This window comes from Dermacentor variabilis, chromosome 4 (genome assembly GCF_050947875.1).
Source record: "Dermacentor variabilis isolate Ectoservices chromosome 4, ASM5094787v1, whole genome shotgun sequence".
In the NCBI taxonomy this organism is placed as follows: domain Eukaryota; kingdom Metazoa; phylum Arthropoda; class Arachnida; order Ixodida; family Ixodidae; genus Dermacentor; species Dermacentor variabilis.
In genome coordinates, this window is record NC_134571.1 from 99,674,119 (window position 1) to 99,690,891 (window position 16,773).

The 16,773-nt window shown below is 46.9% G+C and overlaps 1 protein-coding gene across 2 annotated transcripts in view; it reads right to left on the minus strand.

The window, feature by feature from the left end:
• Positions 1-16,773, minus strand: part of LOC142579572 (uncharacterized) — a 146,274-nt gene that overhangs the window by 104,679 nt on the left and 24,822 nt on the right. The window contains exons 3-4 of one of the 2 annotated variants that reach the window (XR_012827418.1): positions 2,079-2,231; positions 686-803 (exon numbers count right to left, since the gene is read on the minus strand). Coding sequence is in view for 1 of the 2 variants with exons in the window: in XM_075689925.1 (XP_075546040.1) it covers positions 2,079-2,231 (153 nt within the window). In the remaining variant the exon portion in view is untranslated. The remainder of the gene's footprint in view (positions 1-685; positions 804-2,078; positions 2,232-16,773) is intronic. The other variant, XM_075689925.1, reaches the window with a different exon arrangement.

Here is a 16,773-nt window from a genome sequence, read left to right on the forward strand (position 1 = left end):
TGCAATACACATTTGCCTAACTGATGCAGTTCATCGTTCAAATCAAGGTGTGCTAGCTGCACATGCCAGGGCTTCTCTTGCGCAAGTTTTCATCACCAGAGCTACGTCTACACGTTTCTATGTCATAGCGTAAGCAAACTATGTTGGTACAAGCTGTTTGCAAAAATCAGCATGCCGCCATTAGTTGAGCAAAGTGTCTTGCTGAAAAGCTAGCTTTACAGTTGCGAAAAGTATTCAAGTGGGATAGTGCTTTTCTTTATTTCTTTTTTTTTTCAGCTGTTCACTCGCTGTATGCCGAAATTGAACGTGAAGGATACAACAAAAACTTAATTTTAATTGTCATTCCTCTGCAATACGATCACCTTCTTCAGTTAAGGTTATCAAGAAAGTTCAAGCTGAGCACAAGGTCGCGGGATCGAATCCTGGCCACGGCGGCCGCATTTCGATGGGGGCGAAATGCGAAAACACCCGTGTACATAGATTTAGGTGCACGTTAAAGAACCCCAGGTGGTCGAAATTTCCGGAGTCCTCCACTACGGCGTGCCTCATAATCTGAAAGTGGTTTTGGCACGTAAAACCCATTAATAATAATAAAAAAAGAAGAAAGTTCAAGCTGCCTCGATCACTTAAATAACCTAACCACGTGCCGAACTTACGCGGCATTTTCGACGGTCACTCAACTTACATAGTTGTGAAGCAGAACACATGTACGTCCTATGGCGACGGGCGCAAACTTTTATAGCTGTGCTTTGATGAAGTGCGGTGGCCTGTGCCGTTCTCTTCGACATTATATCGCCAGCCACCTGAAGAAAAAAAATAATTACTTTAAATACTTGTTGTCATCAGTTGCGACATTAGCTGCTAATGCTATTTCTTTGCAATATTGTTTGACTTTGACCACTACAATCACGTCGAAAGCGGCAGTGAGATCAGAGCACACAAAGGAACCTACGAAGCATTTATATTAACTATACGCGTTCCAATAGATGCGAAAATGAAAAAAAGTGAAGCGCAGATAATTATGGGTCCGTTGAGCTAGCCTGTTTGTAAGTAGAATGTTGTTCGAAACCAGCAGAAGAATCTCCGCTGTTACGGCCCTGCTTGCCCCGAAGGCAGGACGTGTGTTTCTGTTGCCTTAAAGGTTGTTCCCTGCGACAGTTCTTTGTCTCGTCACAAAACAAACCGACCGTTCGCAACAACGACAGGTACTCGGTTTTATATAAAACAAATTGTTGATAATAAGAGAAGAATTCGGGACACAATGCAGCGGTACGGTCAACCCAGACTGGTGTCTCACGCAACTAATGTCTCAGTTATTCGAAAGTATGTTGTTTGTATAGCGATTTTTTTTTTTGTGGTGGCAACATACGCACGCCGAGCGTTCACGACCTGCAATGCGCTAATGACTTGGGGTGTGCAAGCTGCTATGTCAGGAGCACTTCTTAGTCTAAAGCCGTTAATGTCGCAGTCGAGGAATTCTCTGACGCTGTTTCGATTTGTGCAAGTTTTCCGTTCCTTCATTCCTGCGAATTTCTTTGTTTGTTCCTAGGTTCGGTATAGTAATCGTCATGAAGAAGAGAAAGGAGAATGAATATAAAAAAAGACATTTATTTCAACTTTGTTGTCCTCGCCAGGTTACGTTAACGTGCAATGGTGCAAGCTATAAACAGGCAGCCACGTTGATAGGACTGAAGTTGTCTAGCGTCACGTCATAAGAAGCTAAAGAAAGTAATAAGCAGAACGAGTACCCCATGAGCCCTCTGTATAAGCTAAACTTCGTAAACGACTTGCGCAGCAGCAAGCTACAAAAAATAATAAACAGCACATATCTATATCGAGCAAATGACGCGCCTGCAAAGTAAAAGAAAATAAAAGAAAGTAAAAGAATGCAAAAGCTCAACAGGAGATGCTTGGATGCGCCGCTAATATTCCCTTTGGTTTTCTTTATTTTTGAAGGAAATCGTTAGCACGATATGACAACACGGGTACGCAATTAGCTGTAGTAAAACTAATTACCCGGGGCCGATAAGGCAGCGCGACTCGAGGGAGTGAAATGTCAAGCGAAACGCGTGGCTTACCTTGACAAACGACTTGAGTCATTAACGCGGTAAGTTTGCAACCGCTCGCGGAGTTGCATCGCAAGTGTTGGAGCCTCGCGCCCGCTGCGTCATTTTCAAGCGCTACAAGATGTGCCGACGGGAAACATGTTCCGCTGTGATCTTGGGGCGCACCTGCACAGTTTTCAAAATGTCATCGTGTGCTGTAAACAAGGGGTTACGCGCATTAGTGTCTAAAGAGCAAACCGTTATATAAACATATAACATCCCTTCTGTTTGGCGTGCAAACAGCTACGGCTCGTGCAAATTGTTCTGCTCCGTGCCTCATTGGCATGCGTGCAGCGATTTCATCAGCGTTGTATGATCCCTTGCAGCAAGCGAAACAAAAGGAATGTGCACTCTTGCAAGCACTCTTTGCGAGAAATTCCTGCGTTGGTGAGCTGAAAAAAAAATGATAGCTTGTGTTCGTTACGTACGCTTCCACGCTCTTGGCATTCAGCTTCATTCTCCTCAGCACGACGCGTGATATTTTTGAAGGGGGTTTTAAAGAATTCCTTAAATATGTTTAACAGTACGAAAAGTCGCTCCTCCTCCCTCCGTTTCCTGTCTGAGACAATTTCTATTTTAATTTTTTTTCCTTCTGCGCCAAATTCTCAATACACAAATTCTCCTTAATGTGTGCTCAACGTACACGGCCACCAGCTTCAGGTTTCTTTTCGTGTTTTATTTTTTTTTTGTAAAGAAAAAAAAACGAGAAAGAAACTTCATCTTTTCTGTAGCTTCTGCATTCCGAAAAGTTTTGCAAATGGCCATAACGTATATTGTCACATCCAAGCAATAGGCTCTATTGCACAGCATTAATACGGTGCTTTCCTGCAAACTTCCAAGTCGTTTGCACGATATAGCTCGTGGAACGAGCATTACTTCCCAATGGCGCTTAATCTGGCGTATTACCATCTTTCGTCTCCAGGTTTCCCAGTGCCTGAGACATGAACTAACACTGTTAACAATGAAGTTCGCGCTGGTCGTGTCGACCGTGTCAAGAACAGAAAGCAAAATTGACAGCGAACGCAATTTACACTCGCAGGACCCGGGCAAACAACCGCCGACCCCGATTTCGCGCAGACACTTCGCTCATTTGCTGTATCTCTAAAAGCCGTACCACCGAAAACATAACCCCAAATCAAACTCGCTGCACAGTCAGCAGAGTGCCCGGGCATCGCTCACCGCACCTTACCGTTTCATGTCTCGCCAAAGTCCGGCCCCACTGTTACTTCATAGCTCAGTTATGAATAAAAGTAGAGGGGGGGGGGGGGAGAACGGCCGTTTCGTACAGGGGCCTTATAACATAAAACTATTCCAATCTCCTGACGTCAAATTTGCGTAAGCGCCGACGCAAGCATCGGGCGCTACCCGCAGGGTTGTCTGAACAGACCAATCAAACGCTCTACTCGTTCATAGGAGGTCGCTTTTGTTTGCTTGAAGAACGGATAACATTGCCTACACTGAGCGGTTTGTCTTATCTAATTGGCTGACAAGAGGCGAGAAACACGCTCAAGTGGAGAGGGACTCGATGAGGCCGAGCCAATCGATAACCGGATGAAGAGGGTGGTGCCAGCGTCTGCGATTGGTCCGCTTGCGGTGGCTGGTCGACAATCGCGGCGGCATGCAACGGAAGCTTAAGATTGACACTAAAACGCATCCTCAGCAAAGAAGAGTTGGTAGAACGCGGTCGTGAGCGTGCCGAAAGTGCTCGAACACGTTACACGCCCAAGCAAAAAGTTTTATTATACGCAAATAAACCCATGCTTTCCTGCAGGTGCGAGTAGCCCGTGCCTGAGCGATCGGCGACAGCCATTTTTCATTCCTTTCGGAACGGGGCTGCCTGCGGCTATTCAGAAGAAAAATCAGTTTTGTTCGGCATATTAATGCGTCTTTAAAGCGTATACGTCACTCTGACGCGGTGCGTTCTTGCGGTTTTGTGACGTCGCGTGACAGGCAGGTGAAGTAGGTGCAGCCCGAAAACTTTTGACCAATAGCCGAGGGCCGATGACGAAAGGCGTCGAATCAGAAATAGTTATTTTTCTTTTCTTCGGTCAAATCATGCATAATCAGTGTGTGCACGTCATATCAGATGGGGAGATATCGCGGTTTTTGTGACGTCGCGTGATAGGCAGGTGAAGTGGGAGTGGTCCAAAAAAGTTCTAGACCAGTCAGAGAGGGCTGAATGCAGAAATGGAATAGAAAAGTTTGGAATAGATTTACGTTATAGCGCCCAAGTACTAATAAATAAGGCGGAAGCATTTAGTAAAAGCAATAACACCCTATTGCAAGCTAAACTTCGCTTCATTTAACACTACAGCAGCGCGTCATCGAACATCAAATTTCTTTCATTTTTTTTCTTGTTTTATTTGTTTCGTACTGTTTTGTTACTTCAAGGCTTGTTGTTCTCGGTTTCAATACGCATGTACGCATTCAGTGGGCGTGTCTCTTTCTTTCTTTTTTTGGGGGGGGGGGGCTTCTCTGAGCCGCCCTTTCTTTCCTAGCCTATCGCTCTCTCACATTCCCACGCCTTACGTGCTCCAGGCCCGATAGCACTAAAGACTACAGCACCTTGCACGCCTCCGAGTTTCGACGCTACAGGAGCACGGTATACGCACCAAGCACACAAATACACACACGCTCGCACAGATAAACGCACGTCCTTTAAGACAATATCTGCAAATTCATTTGCCACGAACATTTTTTTTTTTTCACATTACACTCGGTAACCCGCAAAAGGCCTCTAGTTTGTTTCGTCACCTCTCTCCCTTACTCCAACCCCGGTGCAATCTGGAGTCCAGACAGAACAATAATAAAAACGCACTAGCAAGCACATTTTAATCAAATCCTGAAACGTGAATCCTTACACCTGACCTAAACCGAGTTCAATGTGTCATTTGGCGGCCAATTTAGCAGAGAACTGAGGTCGTTGACGAGTAAGACTTCGCGTAGATATGTTTTGAACAAAAAGTGACGAAAACCCACATTATCTAGGGTCATTATCGGGACTAGGTGTCTAAGCGTCTTAATTTCCTCCTTTATTTTGATGGTAAGAACGCCGACATATCGTGCTACTTTCGCCGCCATTAGGATTGCACATAATTTTGCACGAGCATGCACAGAACATCGTTCATCGACTAAAGATTCGAAAGCATAGATCTTGGGTTACTTGTGTTTTTGATTAAAAATATACAAAAGATACAACGCATTAGAATATAAAGGTATCGTGACAGTGAAATTAGATGCTTTCTTTGCCTAAATAACAAAAAGCTGCAATATTTTGCCACTGTGTTATTTATTTTTGTTTCGAAAGAGCACTCCGGAAAAAAACGAGCTGCGATGTGAATTGGCGCACACGCTCGCGTATTCATTTGATATGGTCGAAATTTCGAAATATATGCAAGTATACGCCCAGCTAGAAGGGCCGCCCAATGTTTCCTCGAGTACTTTGCGGAAGTCGAAAATTTTCCAACCTTAAGAAAAGAAGAGAAAGTTTGCAAACGCGAAAGACGTGATTGGATTGTTCAGCTGATTTCAAGTTCTCAGAAGCATCACACACTCAGAGGCCATATATTTCGGCGTCTTAATTAAGCTATTTTTCTACATTTGTTCTTTTTTTCTTACTCAGCAACGGCAATCACTTGCTTTCTGACTCTGCAGAAGACCCCAGCGGGCTGCGACGTCGAAGGGGGTCGTCAAGAACCTTATTATCAGTGGGATTTGCAACGGAGTACCAAGGCTTATTCTTCTTCTGGTCATTACCTCGGCCCAAGAAAAAAATAGCAATCTGTGAGCGTTCGTTTGCTCGGGTATTGGATAATCAAGTACGGACCTCTGCATCACGCACCCTTAATCCAGAGGCCCCCGTATGGCAATTGGAAAATGTTAAGGGAAAACATACAACAGCGACGTCTGCAAAATCTCACAAGCACACCCATATATGAAAGCGCAACCGGTCTGGCATCGTTTATTTATTTATTTTTTTCGTAACTTCTACTTTTTGCTCACAACAGTGCGTTCTTCCTGCATAGCTTGCCTCCTTGCGGTCACACCGCTTCGCAATTTTGTAAGGTCTTTCCCTCAAAGGAGAGAGAGAGAGAAATAAACACTCAACAAACGCTCACACTCACTAAGACGATGACGCCGACGACACTCGTGACAACAGCTAGCAAACACACATTGTCTCTCAATGGTGCTGCAAAAACCGCGACAGGTCTTTCCTCGACTGAAGGAGGCCCCCTTTGGACTGACACGCTTCAGCGCTGGACGACGAGAAGAAAGTGTGAAAAAAAAAAATGTTGAAAAAAAAAGCAACAACATTGCGATGCGTATAGCCGGGAGAATAGAAGCGCGGCGTAAGTGTGTGAACACATTTCTCTATGTCTCGCGTCTCTGTGTTGTCTCCTTCGACTCGTTGTTGTTGTTGTTGTTGACCGAGAATGCAAGGTGCGCGTGATGTGTGTGAGTGTTTTTCATTGTTGTTGTTGTAAGTGTCGGTGTTTGACTCACCGCTCTCGCGTGTGCAGAGACCGAGGGATGGATTTATCTCGCGCTCTGCCAAGCACGCTGTAATAAGGTTGGCGAGGCGAGAGAGAGATGCTGGGAGTAGACTGAAGCTTCCCAAAGATTTTGTGTGATTAGATAGTATTCGTAGCGTTGTAGCTTAGGTCGTTGCACGATCACAAAATTTCGCGAACCGTGCATTCTCTTGCTTTATTTCTTCTTTTCACTAATACCGTTTTCGTTCACGCCATCTGCACGGGTCCCTCGCTCCACGTTAGCGGTGTCGGAACGGGTGATCACCTTCGGAAGCCTAATCGTAATCAGCCTAATCGTTTGACTGCTCAGTCAACCCGAAACCTGCCTTGCGTCCCTTCATGGAGCTGTTCTTGTTCTTTCTGTCGCTTTTTAAAGCTGTTTTATATTCCGTCAGCCAGCAATAAGCGCTTTTGATGTGTTTCAAAACCTATTCATGACTGCGAGAATTGATCCTAGCGCCTAATAATCATAATGCGACAATGGGGTTACGCCGTCTATTCGTTCACAAGTGAGACGGTCCAAATTAGAAATTTATTTTCGAGATCCCACTTAAGGGGCGTGTGAAGTAAGTTTTCAAGAAATCTTAGTGGACACGAGACTCCCTACGTATGCCGTGAAGTGCAGTTGGGAACAATAATTCGTGTCTTGTTGCTGTTGTGTTCTATTGAATAGGGTTAATTCAAGCGCGCAAAGTACCAGTATGATACTTTAGTCCCGCTACAAGAGAGCTTGGCTCTTCTTTGTTTTTGTTTTTATTAATGAACGGGTGGCGAACGGCGCAGTACCATATTGGCCCACCACCCTCTCCCTTTCCCCCTTTCTTCTCAAGCTGTAATAGACTGGCTGCAGTCGTGCTGACAGGCTTTGGAACACAACCGTTCTCCTCTGCGGCCCTGAACGCAAATTCACACAGCCTTTTCTGCAATCCACAACCTATACGAAGCTGGGTAGCTACGTCTATGCGCCAGCTTTAATCACGTTTCGATCGCTGTCCCCTCTTGAGTAAAAGTATTGCGAGTTTCTCACGCAAGGCGTGTACATCCCTCCTCAAAATTCTGCAGGTCACAGCTGCGTGCGGCCAGAACTCTTTTCTACGTGTCATGCGGCGAGAACTGCGGCTCTGGACGCTGCGTATACGGGAGATGTCATTATTCTACGAGGTTTCACACGGGTAGCGGCGAATCTGAGGTACACCCACGAGACGTCAGCATAGCTAGCTTCGGCGCCGCGCGTAATTCGCCCGGGTACGCTTTTCCGGAAAAGCTGCAACGTATAACTGAATCCCACGTTGAACATAACGGCGCACAACTTCCTCCCAAATGGAATGTTCGTTGTCTATTTTTTTTTTTTTTTCTCTGTACGCACGGGCCACCGTTAATTTGCCCACTGCCTGCTCCGACTGTTGGGCTGAAACGCCTTCACCGAAATTGAGCTGTAGTTTGTTCGTAACGGCCTGTCACTGTAGCATTCGTGTAGTCAGTGTCCCGCTCGCGTCGGCAGCTACATGGCGGTCTCTTGCCAGCTGTGTCCGCTGCTGTGGGTCGCCCGTGTAGTGCACGTTCTGTGATTGTACACACACTCAGCACGCGAGAGTTTCACACAAACGCAGAGTGAGTCGCGCTCCCTTATCTCTCTGTTGTCGTGCTTGTTCCTGTGGTTGCGATCTTGTTGTACGCATATACACATATATGAATATATTATACGCGCATATATGTATATTATTACCAAAGAAAAAAAAAGAAGAAAGAAACCGCGACATCTGTGACGACTGGGCCGGATCTGTGAGAGGACCTGTCAACTTGTGGCCCGTTTCATGCCCAGCCCTTGCCGAGTAATGCGTGTTCACATAGTACGTTATAAGTACACATGACCATACAGTATATATATATATACATATATATATATATATATATATATATATATATATATATATATATATATATATATATATATATATATATATATATATATATATATATATACACAAGATTCTAGATGTTTTGGACACCGCACGCGCGCTTTGGTCGTAAGTGCGAGTGTCGAACCGTGATGACGTATGTGCGCGTGTGACTGTGGCTGAGTGAACGTCTTGCTGTCTGTCGCGTACGAGTTTCTCCGTGTGTGAGCCAGTACAAACGTGTTTCATGTTTGAAATCGGTTTAAACGATGGCAAACCATATGCATACGTGGTCTGTTGTTTTTTCTACGATGCAAAAGGGGGAAAAAAAGAAGGAAACAAAGCCGAACTAAGCAACAGCAGCAACAACACCTAATGTTTGTTCCACGATATTCAAAGCTTATTTCGTTGTCGCTGTCCCGCGCATCGACTCGGTCTTCTTTATAAACTTTCTTTTCGAGAACGAGAAAATAATAATAATAATAATAATAATAATAATAATAACCCCGCTTCTCGCCTTCCCCTTTTCACGCCATCTCCAGCAGTTGCTTATTTTTTACGTCGTTATAACTTAAGCAAAGCTGGACAGCAGACGCTCTACAGAACTGAATATCATGGTGCTTGTTGAACACAGCGTTTGTTACCTACATGCCTATAGCGTATATCATGCAGCTGTATTTGTGCCGTGTTGCGATACGCTTACGAGCTATAGCGAAAGCAGGAGCAAGAAAAAAAAAAGAAGGAAGAAAAAAAGCAAAAGGTCAAACGGGAAAGGCTGGTGCGGTCCGTAGCGTCGCGCAGGTTCTCGGCCTTTTCGATAACATTGAAGTCATCGTGCGTCTATTGTCTACCAACATCTGGCATACTCGGTTTCACGGTATTCTGTAACTTAAGTTCAAGCTACGAGGCGATCAATCTTTACACCTCGATTCTGCGCTCGAAACTACTTTAAGCTGGACAGACAACAGTTTGAGGCAGCCGGACACGCTGGACACGAACACGGTTCTTTACACGGTCGCGCTCCTGATTGGCCCAGGCCATTTTCCGCCCCAACTTCAGCTGCGCATTATAGCAGAGTACAGGCTTCAAAGATGCGGAATTCAAACCTTGACGGTTGCCTTGGCAACTGCCGAAAGCTGCATGAGCAGACGTGTTAGCGCAGGCTGGGCTGAAAGTGAAAACGCGCACTTCTCTGGCTGCGAATACCGTGCCATCAGATACACTGTTTTTCGGGCCTTTCTTTCTATTTCACTTCGTCTCGTTCATAACATACTACGCCGCCTCTGTCATCAAGTTTAAGGGAACCCGACACTATAATGTCTCTCACGAGTACGCACTATGTATACATGACAGCCGCAGTTACCCATACCGCACCGCGCAAGTGATCTTCAGAGAATTTATCGTGTTTAGACAAGAGAAACTTCGCATCGGCACGAAACCAAATCGCGACTATGAAACGAGAAAAACTTTGCTACGTATCGCGCGCGCATTGCGGCAAAGGGGACGTGTTGGCGGAGGCTACTTCCTAAAGCGCACGGCGTCTCCGACAAGCAACAGATGCTAGGGAAACGCAGGTACCAAATATATTCGCTGTACTTTCGTTTTACTTAAACATAAACAGAACAGACTGTTAAAACACACGCCGCATTACGCCCCTCCTGCGCGCACGGCCCGTATGTGCGCCGTACTGTTCAAAACATCGTGCCGCGGCAATTACCACACCTTTATGCAGTTGTACGCGCTTTCAAGTGGCGCAGGGATATTTGTATTTACGTCACATTTGTATGACGTCACAGGCGTGGCGCCAGATGCTATCCGCAAAGCAGGAACGCGTTGTCTTTCGTTTATTGGCTCACAACATGCACTGATGCTTCCAAAGCTGTCAAGAAAAAAAAAGGACCTGGCGAACTAATCAGTTCTTATAAGCGTGCTACGTAGTACGCGCAGTCTTCAGCACTCGTTACGAAACCACCGCGCACGTGATCAGACCTGTCACAGGGCAGCGTACCAAAGCCAGCTACAAGACCGTTATTTTTGTCGAAGCCCGCATATTCGCTTGTGCCTCTCTGCACCTTCGTAGCAGCAGTCGATGCACTACGGCAACCCTGCAACGGGGCGTGGCGAGACCTTGTCGCTCGTGGAGTGGCTTTCAATCTTTCGATGAAGACTGTAACCCCCAGCTATCGCGCACATGTAGAGTTGGCTTCCTTCCTCTGCTTTGCTCCTTAATGTTTTCGTCTTTTTTTTAATTAAGACGTGCATTTTTGTTCCCATGTGAGGCGAGCAGCCATAGACACCCGTTGCCACATTACATGCTTTTGACAAACTAACTACCTTGGTCGCTAACGCCCAGAGAAAACACAGCCCAATCAAACCTCGCAATTTGCACGTCAGATTCGCCGCGTCCGATTACGCGCTTTTAGTTAGCTGAGACGCGATAAGCACGAAGAAGAAAGAAAACAGACGACAGTAACGAACAAACTGGAACTACAGCCCAGTCTTTTTTACACGAACTTTCGGGCAGCCTCTTTCGTATGGCAAAAAAAAGCCCATTTCATTGTTCTTGCTCTTCCGTTTGCCCGAAACGTATTTTTTTTACCATAGGAACAGAACTCAAGGCTGTATTTTATTTTTCTCTTTTATATCACTGCTGTTACCCTCTTCTGCCTATTCCACGCAACCACATGCTTTGCAAATGACCTTCCTGAGCACACCGTAAGGAGGTCAAAACAAGAGAAGGGAACTTTTTTGCTAGCACATATGTGAGAAAGTGAAATGTTAGAAGAAAAGGAAAACTGTTGAAGTTCACAGTCCTGATTGCGTGTTGCAGTCTATCGTTTGTTTATCGCTGTGTGTGCATTGTTTGCTTATTCTTGTCTTGTTCCTCTTTTTTCTTTTTTTTATTCCTGTTATGCAACGTATTCCGCTGTGAATACCTTTGAGGTAAATAAAACAAAATTCAATGACATTTCTGTGACTTGATTCTTTCGATAGCGCTGGCTGTTCAAGCGTGTCTGATGCCTTTGACGTGGTGCGACGCTTTCCTCCTGTGCACTCACGGGAGGCAAGCACTTCGAAGCCAATATAGACATCAAGCAGGTGGTGGTGGTGGTGAATTGTTGCAACAGGCGGGTTTAGCGTGGCGATCAAGGCCGGCAATTGCTCCGTCCGAGCGTCTCTTACAATACCGCTGAAGGGTTTCACCATATGTCCATCAAACCAGTCTCTCTTAAGAATTCGATAAGGAGACGTGAAGTTTCTTTGCGGGCTATAGCTGGTCCCTCGCGAAATATAATGTGGTGCAGGCACGCATGCGGAAGGTCCTTTTTTTGCAGATTCTTCAGGAGAGCGTCCCTTTCATACTGGACTTTCCGGCAGGACCACAAAAAGTGCTCAATGTGTCCTGTCTCGTTGCATGCCGCGCAGTTCGAAGAATTGATTCGTCCCGTCTGCTGCTGCGCAGCGGTCTTCGTCTGATTTGACAGAGCCATCTGTGTATACTTGTAGCTGATTCGGGTAAGTCGTGTTCAAATGTTCTAGGACTAGTGACTTGGCTTCTGCAGATGGAATGCAGCTCTTTGACTGCAATCGTGGTACACATAAGCTGCATGTGATGTCCTCGAATGTCCAGGGTGGTTCCATTCTTTCCCTCCGTCTCGAGCAGCGCAATCCTAAGACGCGAAGCGTGTTCAGTGCTGCATAAAAATGTGAGCGCGGCCTGTTACCTATACGTCGTAACAGGGCTTTGCCGGGCGTAGACTCACTCAATCGTAGTATCTGGATCATGAGAGCATGGGAAGCCTGAAGTCGAGGAGGGCGTGACTCAGTTTCGTATAGCATTTTCTTGTTTGATGCTGGCTGAGGCACTCCAAGGCAAAGTCGAATACCTTTTCTGTGGATGGCTTCCAAGCGCTCGTATTGGCTATTTGAGGGTGACATCAGAGGTAGCTGATACAGGACCCGACTGGTAACCAACGCTGTATGTAGCCGTAGCATCCACGTCGGGTTGTTGTCCCAGCGTATGCCAGCGGCTCACTTGAGCACATGCAGCCTGGGTGACGATGACGCCACAACGCGGTCAACATCGCGGCGCCAGAGTAGCCTGTGGTATAACGTAACGCCAAAAAATCGGACGTTGATGACTTGTCGAATCTGGTATCCGTCCAAATTCAGCGTCAAGCGTGTGGCTTTTCTTTTCACTCCACGAAATAGTACGAATGATAATTTCTCTGCTGATAGTGATAATCCACTCGTTGCCAACCCTGAATGGCATTTACTGGTCCCTGGGCTATTCATGCGAGGCGGCGGTGCTGCTAGCCGGAGACCCATATGCAGATATCATCGGCATATATAGATATCTTCACTGGTGTTTGATGGTTTAGCACTCTTGGGAGGCTACTCACGGCAATGTTAAATAACAAGGGAGATAAAACACTCCCCTGTGGCACGCCGCAAAATATGCGTATTTCATCACTCAAAGTGTCGCCAAGACGAACTCGGATGCGAGAATCATTGAGGTACGTACGTATGAAGTGCAAGAGATGACCCGTGACGCCTATAACTTGTAACTGGCTGGTGATGGCTGTTTTAGACACGTAGTCGTAAGCCTTGGAAACATCCATGAAAACAACAAGTGTCGACAGACCATCCGCACTGCAATGTTGTATGTGGCTTAGCAGGTCCAGCGCATTGTCTTGAGCGCTTAGACGTTGCCGAAACACAGCCATGCACGATGGTAGTTTTCGACCCTGTTCGACATACCAAGTGAGTCTTCTGCACGCCATCTTCTCCATTAGCTTCGCTGCCCAGGAGGTCAGCGATACCGGTCTGTATGAGTACAGAGCTGCAGGATTCTTTCCAGGCATCAGAACCGGTACCACCCATGCTACCTTCCATAAATGTAGGATATCTCCGCTGGTCCACGCTTGGTTAAAAAATGCCAGCAAATCGCGCCGTCTTTCAACCGGTAGGTTAGTCAGCATCCGATTACTGATAAGGTCAGGTCCCACCGCACAGCGATGTCGGAGGCTGTTCATAGTTAGTTCCAACTCTCTGAGTGTGAAAGGAGCATCCATTAGAGACGACGATAGCGGAGGAGGCGGGTTCGTTGGGCCGCCTGACCTGCCGGAAGAGTGTACTTCAGCAAAGGCATGCGCATGACAAGCAAGCGTCTTGCCTAACTTCAATGCAAGGGCTTCAAATGGCTTGTTTGGTCGAAAGTTTCCAGCAAGGTTATTAACGACCCACCATATCCTGGGAACTGGCGTGAAGACCGATAGGCTTGCACAAAATGTTGCCCATTGATCTCTTCTTAGTTTACTTGTGTAACATCGAATCACTGCGTTAATCCTGTTATATATAGTCTTCATTGTTTGGTTACCCTTCGTCCTCATCAGCCTCCGTTCCACTCTTCTACGGGCAGCGCATATATTTTTGAGCTTTAGATCCGGATCTGAGAAGTGGTCGGGTAGCTTCAGCTCAGTGGTAGCTAATCTCTTGCTACGTAGCATGTCCGCGAACAGATCTCCAGATGATTCGCTTAGGCCGGCCCTGTACGTATCCCAATGCGTCACAGGACAGGATCTTCGGCCGTTGGTTCTATATCCAGCAATGTTAACGAAGACAGGAAAATGGCCGCTGCCATTTTCCTGTCTTTACTCGTCGTTGACGATGCGAGGATGTCCGCTGAGTGGAATGTCAAGTCAATGTAATGTCAATGACACTGTAAGAGGCCGGTGGTCGAAAAAACGCTGGCTGTTTGTCATTTGCCACGCAGAGTCCCTCGGTGTCTAAAGCACTAACAAATTGCTTCCCACGTGCATCAATCGCCTTGTCGCCCCAGAGAGTATCGTGCGCGTTAAGGTCCCCACACATAATCCTCGGAGCTGGGCAGCGGCTGCAGAGGTCCCATAATTTCTCCCATCGAGACCTTCAGGCGAGAGCTCACATTTACGGAGGCCACGTTGAGGCTTCGGTTTCCCAGCCGCACTTGTACAGCAGTGACTTCCAAAGCACTGCTGCAAAGGTCTTGAACTGGTAGAACGTAATGTGGTATTTCATGTCTGACATATAGCATGACGCTTCCGTTCAGAAATGTCGGAATACTTTGGTTTCCATGTGCGACATAACCGGCAATTGATCTGGAACTTGGAAGACCAGCCTCGGACAGGGCCAATATTGGCACAGGAATGTTGCGTAAGAAAAGCGACAGTTCAGGTAAATGGCACGGAAGACCCGCAGTTACATTGCATAATAAGTGGAACCTTTGGGCGAGATGGTCAACATTGTGTCCTGACCGCATCCATATTGCTAAGTACTTTAAGAAGAGGCAGAACTTAGAATCACTGACTCGAGAGCCAGGACTACTTCGAGCATGTCCTTCATCGAGCTCGCCGGCACCTTCTGTATGTGGGATTGCAAGGCCTTGAAGAGAGCACGTAGCACCTGCTGACAGTCCTCCTGTGTTTTTTTTTCATCGCAGCGCGATTGGGGTCATTGCAGGGCAGACACATAACTTCGCTGTTCCGGTTGTTCAGCAGTATTCTCGTCTACGGGGCCTCTGTTTATTGATTTGACTGCTTTAGCCGGTCCGCTGCGCGACGGCACCACTGTATCCTGTATTCCTTGAGAAGGCTTCAGGCTTGGGAAATCAGTTTCACTCTTTGAGCTCCATTTAAATTCGTCTGACTCTCTGCGACTCTCCGTCTTTTCTTCGTCGTATTTTTCTCATCCTTTTCTGTTGGCCCCAAGATAAACGTTTTCTTTCGCTTTATTGCCGCCGCCCATGTAGGACACTTGCTATAACTAACTGGATGACCACCACTACAGTTTGCACAAAGAAAGTTCTCGCTGCACGCGCATGTTTTGAAATCATGCGGTCCTCCACATCTCTTACACCACTGCTCACCACGGCAGTACTTGGCCACATGTCCATAGCGTTGACACTTGAAGCACCGAGGTGGTGTCTCAACGTAGTCGATGGTCTGATGTCTTGTGAAGCGCAAGTTGATCTTCTCTGGACGTTCTGTATTTGGAGCGAACGTAAGAACCACGGTGCTGGTTCGCCTGGACTCCCAATCGGATTCGGAAGTCTGGATGCATCGCATGACTCTCCTTGCATGGTAAACACCTTGTGGCTTTAGGTATTCCGACAGTTCTTCATCAGTGTACCACTTCGGTACTCCTCTAATAATACACGTGTTTTGCGGGTACGAATTGGGCACTCGTGCTGAGATTGCAGTCCCTGAGATTGACTTGCAACTGATAAGGGAGTTCACACGCTCTCCTGTCTGGACATCTAGAAGCAGCGCTCCTTGAGCAGTAAATCGGCTCCTAACTGGCAATGCGCCAAGAAGTTTCCCAATTTCCGTAGACAGAACAATGGGATTCACTTTCTTCAGGTCGGCTCTTTCTGTGGCAGGGATAACAATCACTGGGATTTCGACGGTCCTCTCCTTGCGAGGAAGCACAAGCCTGAAGCCTTCATCGTCCAGATCTGTGATGTCAGCTATGTCACAATCCTCAATAAGTGTAGACTCGTCGTCTGTTTCTGTAGCCTTATATCGCTCACATTCACGGTTGCTCTCAGGGTCAGTCGGTTGCCTCTGGCCCGGTGTCAGGTCAGGTGTAGTCATGACGGAGCTAGCAGATCGGGCTCTTCTGCAGGCTCCTATCGAAGCGACGGGAGGCGAAGGCTCCCCCGGTCTCCGGTAAGGAACGTATCTTGGCGAGTCGTCCGACGCTTTCGACAATTCTATTTGATGAAACCTCGAAGAAATACAAAAACACTAGGAAGCGAGGCAGCAGTGCGACTGTGTCGAACCAAACTTCTTTTTCCTCCCTCAAGCAGAGTATACAGCTCTGTTGGGAACCAGCGCTAGCCACGAGGCGCTACGGCAAATTTGAGTGGGCAGCTGAAGTATGCAGACACCGTCCGATGTGGAGGCCACGAAAATGCTACGACGTTTTGGTTGATAACAGACGCGCTGCTGTATCAACGTTCGCTTTGGCTCTATGCCTCGAGCCAAGCTCTGGCCGTACCCATGCCCGTTGCAGAAGCTCATGCGCTCATACATTCTAGCACGCCGGTTACAGCTCAGGCCAGAATCTGGACGCATGTGTCATCAAGATGAGAAGTGAAACTGATGACGTGCAATCACAGCATGTGCTGCTGAAAGCTGTTTGCACCGCTCACTCGGCTGTGTGTTGTGGTGCTGCTGCTGGCACGCGAAGTTTCAG